At 58.0% G+C, this 7,252-nt stretch overlaps 1 protein-coding gene across 1 annotated transcript in view; it reads right to left on the minus strand.

Moving 5' to 3' along the window:
• Positions 1 to 547: 547 nt before the first annotated feature.
• SPSB1 (splA/ryanodine receptor domain and SOCS box containing 1) overlaps positions 548 to 7,252 on the minus strand; it is a 50,368-nt gene continuing 43,663 nt past the window's right edge. Inside the window, exon 3 of the mRNA XM_032394132.1 lies at positions 548 to 2,506. Within this exon, the coding sequence (XP_032250023.1) occupies positions 2,379 to 2,506 (128 nt within the window). The 3' untranslated portion in view covers positions 548 to 2,378. The remainder of the gene's footprint in view (positions 2,507 to 7,252) is intronic.

The raw sequence follows: 7,252 nt of genomic DNA on the forward strand, positions 1-7,252 counted from the left end.
CACCAGTCCTCTGAATCAGCTGGATTTTCCTGTCTCCTCTGCTAGGGGAAGAAGGGGGGGGTCCCCGCCCACAGCAGCGGGCAGAACGGGTTCCCCATGAAGGCTCATCAGCATCACTGCACACTTGGCAGTGGGAACACAGAGGTGAGCGAGGGACCAGCTCCTTCTACCACGTGTGCAGAGCCTGGACTCTGAGGATGCTCCCACGGGCTTCTACCCTGTTCCTAAAAAGCCCACTGTCAACCCAAGCTGTAGGATACCGATGAGCCAGAGGCTCTCACTGATGGGCAGAATCCTTCCTATCGGGCTCAGATAGTCTTAGTCTGGGCTGCAGGCTCGAGAACTTCTGAAAAGGGATGGGGACATTCTAGGATCACCTCTCCAGGATTCTCCTCCTCACTGGGGCTCTGGCTGGCCTCCCACCCTGTGCCACGGGGTCCCAGGGGATCACCTCATTATCTATTGAAAACTGGACCTGGGGGGGGGGCTTGGCCACACCCCTTTCCCTTCCCCCAAGGCACAGAAAGGGACTCAAAAGTGGTTTTGTATTTTAATAAACTTTCCTTTATTAGGTTACTGACTATTATTAACCATCATAAAATAGAACAGGAGTTTTAAAACTGTACAGGTCACAAGGTTCTGGGAGGAGAGGAAAGAAGGGTGGGGCTGAGGTTTGGGAAGCCGGGGACAGAGGTGCAGAGAGATGACCGAGAGCCCGCAATTCATCCGGCGTCGGCGGGAGAACGCTGGGTCAAGGCGGTACGGCTGGCATCTGTGTAAGTAAAACTCTCTCGTGTGCAACATTCATGAGAACATGACCCACCCTGAAACAGGAGTGAGGAAAAGTCTTTAAAAGTCTTACAGGTAAGGTTTCTCCCCCCTCCTTGGAAAAAAACTCAAAATAATAAGGGGGTAATTTACATCCCTCACCCAGACTTGGCACCAATTTTGTGCTTTAAAAAATATACTCCACTGGAAGACTTTGTTTTTTAAAGGTACCCTACAGCAGCTGTTTAAAACGTAATTCTTACAGACAAATATATATGTATATATATTAAACATTTAAACAAATAAAGTCATCTATTGTACCTGTACAGAAATGAACAGAAGTCAGATTCTAAGCGAGTTGACTTCAAGATCAAGGGAGCAGTGAGTGCGCGGCAGGGGCTGGGGTCTGCTACGTGGGGGGGCTGCGGCAGGGCGCGAGCGGCCCTCTTCTGCTGGCTGCCCCGCCCCACCCCGCCCTGCTCCTCGTGTGGCTCTGGGGGGTCGTGATGAGCTGAGTCTGCTCCCCCTGGGCGCAGAGCCCGGACGGGGGCACGAAGTGGAGGCCTGCACTGGCTTCCGAGGGGCACGACCTCACTCTGGTCTCCCCACCCCGCCGCGCGCCCCTGGCTTCCCTGGGGCCGGAGACCCACTCATCATCCTCCCTTCTTAGTTCCGGCTCTGGGAAGCCAGAGCTTCTGAGGATGCACATGGGAGGTCTCAGCTAGGAAAGCAAAAGCACACACAACCCCCCCACAGAAGACTAAAGAAGGAAAACCACGTGCAAAGATGTCTGTCTCCTGCCTGGAGACACGGGGAGCGCCACAGCCCTTGCGGACGGGCCCCCCAAGACGCTCATACTGCATGTGCTCGGGAACCCAGAGCAGAAGCCCTGGAAACTGTAGGTCCGGGGACCCACACAGGGACACCCTTGTGCCCACGTGAGGACAAGCCACAACCACGGCCCACGAGAGGGACGGGTGAGGCGCACACATCCCAGGGAGGGGCAGGTGGAGGCAAAGCAACAGAACACTCCGGAGAGAGGGAAAGAAACCAGGTTTCCTTTCTAAATGGAATAAATAAATGGCTTTTGTCATTGTGAAAAGAATAAATACAGGGTACCGGGGGGCTGACAGCCGGGGCCGACGCAGGGCACTCGTATGCGCCTGTGGAGGTTCCGTTTGGGCTCCTGCCTCGGTGTCCGCGGTGAGTTCCTGACGTCCTGAGTGTTGTCTGCGGTGGCCGGGCCCCGCTGGCCTCAGCACCAGCCCCCATCTGAGCACCTCTTAGCGCCCCTGGCATCTGCTCTCGGCGCCGGGGCAGGGATCCCTGCGCCACCCCGAGGGCGGATCGGGGCTCGGTGGAGGGCTTCCTAGGACTCTGTCTCTGTGTCTTCTTCCGACGAGGGCCTGTGGACACGGCATGGGGGGGCTTCTGCCAACGTGGGGACGGGGAATGGAGGAGCCTGGGTCAAGCTGCGGGCGGCCGGCAGGGGCGGCGGGGAGGACGGGGCGGAAGAGCAGGCACTTCGTCCCGGTGGCCGGATCCCGGTCCGAGGCGCAGGGTGTGGTGGCCCCAGGTGGCCGGCGTGCCAGCAATGCAGGGGTGCGGCGTCACTGGTACAGGAGGTAGGCCTTGAGGGAGGCCGGCAGTGGCAGTGTGTGGATGTCACCCAGACGCTCCTTGCCCAGGGCCAGGCGCACCGAGCGGCGGCAGAGATCCATGAGCGGCAGGGGCTCGGCTGGGGGCGCGGAGGAGAGAGCGAGGACACATTAGCACAGCTCTGGAAGGCTCTAGAACGAACAGCGCTAACAAGGACAGCCATCGTAGCGGTGTTAGCGTCAGTAGACGATTAGTAACGAGCCCACTTTACATTTTAAACCAGCTGTTAATCGCTAACACGGAGAACCTGCTCTGGGCCGGGCACCTTTGTGAGGCCTCTGGAGACGCCAGCTCAGTCGACGGTTTACTACGGTTTGTTCTCAGGGACTTAACATTCCCAGGGAGGCATCCGTATTATCATCCCCATTTTACAGATGAGGACACTGAGGGATAGAGAGTCCAAATACCTTGCCCAGGGTCACAGCGCTGGTAGGAGGAGCTGGATCTGAACCCAGGCCGTCGCTCCTCTTACCCCCCGGACAAGCCTTCATGGCGTGTCCGACCGGGCGCATGGAAGACAGCCCGTCCCAGCACAGGCCAGAGCTCCAGACCCCGCGCGGGCATTCGGGAAGGGAACCCACGTGAGCCCAGTGCTCGTGGGTGCTGCAGCCGTCCCCACCTCACTGGTGAGGGCACTGAGGCAGAGGGGGCCTGATGCGTCAAGGTTACACGCTGGGGTCCGAATCCAGGCAGCCCGGGCTCAGCAACCACATCCTTAGCACCAAACCGTGCTGCCAAGGAAGATGGAAGAAATGCTGGTCCAGAGACACACTCCATAGGAGGCAGGCCCAGCCGCCCCACGGCCTGAAGGGGGAGTGTCTACAGAAACCCTAGGTCCTCGCACTTCTTCCCACCTGACGGAGTGAAGCCGAGGGGCCCAGGCAAGGGGAAGTGGACATGTCAGCCCAGCCGCTGCAGCCGGGACCCTCGAGGCTGCCCCGGGCACCGCCAGAGCATCTCACAGCCAGGGAAACTGAGGCCAGGGCTCACGGTGGTGCTGCCTTGGGCACCTGTATTTGAGAGGGACTTCCAGCTGCAGCCTGCATGAGCACTTCGGTCCTTATGTCCCCAGATGGCCTGGGACACCTGTCTTCCCCCAAGGGATGCTCCATGCAGCCCGAGTCTCAGATAAACTCTGCTCCAGACGGAGTGTGAAAGTCACTCCCTCCCAGGCCTTGGGGGCTGCGGGGGGCAGAGTGGGCCCCGCTCTCCCTGCCTCCCTGCACTTGACTCTTCCTGGCTCTCTTCCCAGAAGCAAGGTGCAGGGGAGCATGCCTGGAGCTGCTCGGGGCCGACCCACGGCGTCGCGGATCTGGAAAGAGCTGAAGGGAGCGCGCGTCTGTGGCTTCGGCCAGGGTCTCCCCTTGACACTGAGACTGCCCTGTGACCAAAAAACTGAGAAAAAAAAAAAACCCCAGCATTTCCCTCGAGACCCCATGCCCCCCATGAGAAGTGGATCAACGTGTGTCTCCAAATTTTAAAAATAATATTTAAAAAACTGAACTATTGATGAGCAAATGCTACAGCTGGAGGTGTGGGGGGAATAGGGAGAGACTGCTGATGAGTACAGGTTTTTGGGGGGGCATGAAGGTGTTCTAAAGCTGATCGTATCGATGGTGGCAAGGCTGTCATGCGCTTTAAATGCGGGACTAGAACAGCCTGTGAATTACATCTCAACTGAGCTGTTATGAAAAGAATAAATCTCAGGCTTGGTAACACACTGACTAAATTCCTGGCTTTAAAAGAAGGCGAGCAACTGCTCTTCATCTCCCACGGGCCGTTAGCCACAGCGAGACGGGAAAGGGAACCGAATTGGTCAATGTTTTTCATGAAAAGCTTTGAAACGGGGCCGTTCCTGGACAGCACAGGATGATTAAGGGGAGCCCTGCCTGGAGGCAGGAGGATGAGCTAAATGATCTTCCGCCCTTTGGGGTCCAAGCATTCCAGACTCCTGGTGAGCAGGGACGGGCTTCTCCCGCCTGCGAGCCCACAGAGCCTTGGGTCTCCCTCATCGTAAGGCATCCTGTGTGTGCGGCCCCCCATCTGGCTCCTCATTTCCACCCTGCCCAGCAGCCTGACCTTGAGCAAACCCCTCCCGCTGCCTAGGCCTCAGTTTCCCCATCTGGAAGATGAGGAATCCGGAGCAGATGCTTCAGTCTCCTCCCGCTGAGATCCCGAAGGCCAGAAATGCCTCCCAGTGGCTCTTGGCCTGGACACGCTGAGTGGCCCTTCGGTGGATCGAGTGGGGGAATTCGGCGGCCCTTCCTCTCCCCCACTCAGGAGCTCTCTCCATCTGCCACATCGGGCCAGCCCCTTCTCCCTCCAGAATGTGGCTCGGCCCCCATGGGGAGGCAGAGGGGCTTCCCCTGCTGGCTGGGGACACTTGAGAAAGTATCAAGAGCCATTGAATGTGGCCAGAGTGCCGTGCAGGGCTGCGGAAGGAGGGTTGAGAGGGAGTTCCCATCAGAGCCTCTCAGCTTAATGGTTTCTCAGGCATCCCATGGGGACCCTCACTAAGAAATGTTTCTAAACGGCAGAGCCCTGCACAGCCCCCGCTCCAGCTCCTTTATTTTTGGTGACAGCTGACCTGAAATTAACATCGCAGCACAAGCAGCAGCTTGGTGCCTGGCGGGCACTGTGGTCCCCACCCCTGCCCCATCTATAGATGGGGAAATGGCTTGGGGAGGGGAGAGCCAGGGCTAGAACGTGGATATACACCCAGGTCCAGCCAATAGCCTGGCTCTCTCTACGCCAACATGGGAGCTCCCTCTGCCTGACCATCTTTGGACCACACTGAATAATCCAGTTAGGGAGCGGTTGTGAACCCAGAAGGGATGCGTCCTTCAGACATCCCAGATCTGCCGGGATGAGTTGCAGAAGAAGCAGCTATAGCAGATGCAGTGATGCACCCTGAGCTGAAAATACGGCCAGTCATGCGAGCAGCCCAGGGATGGGTCTGTTCTTGGGGGCCGCAAATACATGCACAGGTCATCCCCCTCCTTCCTGGCTCTTGTAGGGAGCAGACGATGATGCACAGGGTCATGGTCTGACTGCTTTCCAAAGGCCGGGCAGAGACCAGGAGCGCAACCGGATGTGGGCACCAGGCCACGGAAAATGTCTGTCCTGATTTCAGCTGGTCACTAACGGAACCCGAGAAGGCCTTCCCCACCTCAACGCTTTTGCCGGGGGCCTGCAGGCTCTGTATCCAGCTCCATCCACAAAGCCAAGTACCCCCTGAAGTTCCACCAAAGAAGTTCCCAAACAGGGAAGGCCAAAGTTTCTTTGATGACCTGTGCAAGGGGCCTCGGCCGCTGGGCCCACCTCCAGGAAGCTGAGCTGCTCGTCCTAAACTTTACATAGTTTATATGAATGGCGGGGGGGGGGGGGGGGGCTGAGTACAGCACAGAAATTGGGAAGTGAATCAGGTGCTATTTATGGGAGCCAAAGGTTGCAGAACCGGATGGGTCTCTGCACTCACTTCCACATGTCTAGGAGGAATGATTACCTGGTGTCCTGACCATGCACAGCCCAGCGCGCCAGCCTGTGACCGTCCCGCACTTCTCAGAGAGCCTACAACCCAACTCACGCCTTCAGAGGCTGCTGCTGTGCTGTCACGGGCTCCGGGAATGAACTTGGGTCTGTGAGGTCAAGGACAGATGGCTCACGTCAGGAACTGCCGCTGACCCAGCCACGTTCTCGTTCTCACCCGTCGTCTTCACCGGTCCTGAGACTCACTGACTGCATGCTTACTCCTGCACGTAGCTTACAGTGAAAATGCTCCGTGAAATGGATTCTAGAAAGTCATGGGTGGAGGATGGCCATCTTGGAGGACCATCAGCATATGTGTGCGTTTCCCCTTGACAGTAAGCGGTTTTTACAAAAAAGAAGCAAAACAAAACACCGACCCCTTGTTCTTGGCAACCAGGGAAGGATGCTGACACCCGGCTGGGTGGCGACGCAACTCTGGTTCCCTGTTCCCCCGACTCCGAGAGCCTGTTGTCCTCATATGACCAGACTCTTGGGGGAAAAGGGGCCCAGAACAACCCCTTCCCTCCTAAGTGGCCTCTCTCCCCCAGAAAGAAGCCCTTGCAGGTTGGGGAGATTAGTGTCCCTGACTAGGCACTTCCCTGGAGCCCAGCTGGAATGGGGGTGCAGGTAGGAGCCACCATCGGGTGAGGCGCCCTGGGAGGGCGTCTAGGGAGGCCAGGAGGACACCAGGAGGAGGTCACCAAGTCAAAAGCCTCTTGAGAGAAAGAGCTGAGCCCTCTCCGAACCCACAATCAGAAAAAAACCTCACCAAACTTCTCTGGGAGCTGTAAAAGGGAGAATTTGAAAACGGAGGAATGCAGACAAAAGCCTTCCTTAGTGGGAGATGCGGTCACAAGTGGTGGGGGCAGGGAGGACCCATGGGCAGGGACTCTCCCTTGGGTGACGGCCAGTCTGCGGCTTGCAAGTAGGTCTTTTCCTTCTGCATGTCCAGGGAGTGGGCAGGCCTGGGGGCCACGCTGGGCCCTGTCTCCCCCCTACAATGGTCATCTCCACCCCTTCACCCCGGGAAAGAGGAAGGTGACACCACAGTCCCTCTAGCTGCGGCTTCAGCCCCAGAAGGTCTCAAGGCCTGAGGAGTCAGAGCAAGTGGCCTTTGGTCAGAGCTGGCTGGAGGGTGGGGGAGGTCACACAGGGACACACTGATCACTCTCTGCCTTTGCCCTGGCCCCTGCACGGGGACAGGGACTCTGCTGGGAGGGTCTGCCTGGCACACAGGGGGAGGGGGCAGGGACTCCGCTGGGAGGGTCTGCCCGGTGCACAGGGGAAGTGGGCAGGG

Source organism: Phoca vitulina, unplaced genomic scaffold (assembly GCF_004348235.1).
Source record: "Phoca vitulina isolate PV1807 unplaced genomic scaffold, GSC_HSeal_1.0 scaffold2, whole genome shotgun sequence".
NCBI classification, from domain to species: Eukaryota; Metazoa; Chordata; class Mammalia; order Carnivora; family Phocidae; genus Phoca; species Phoca vitulina.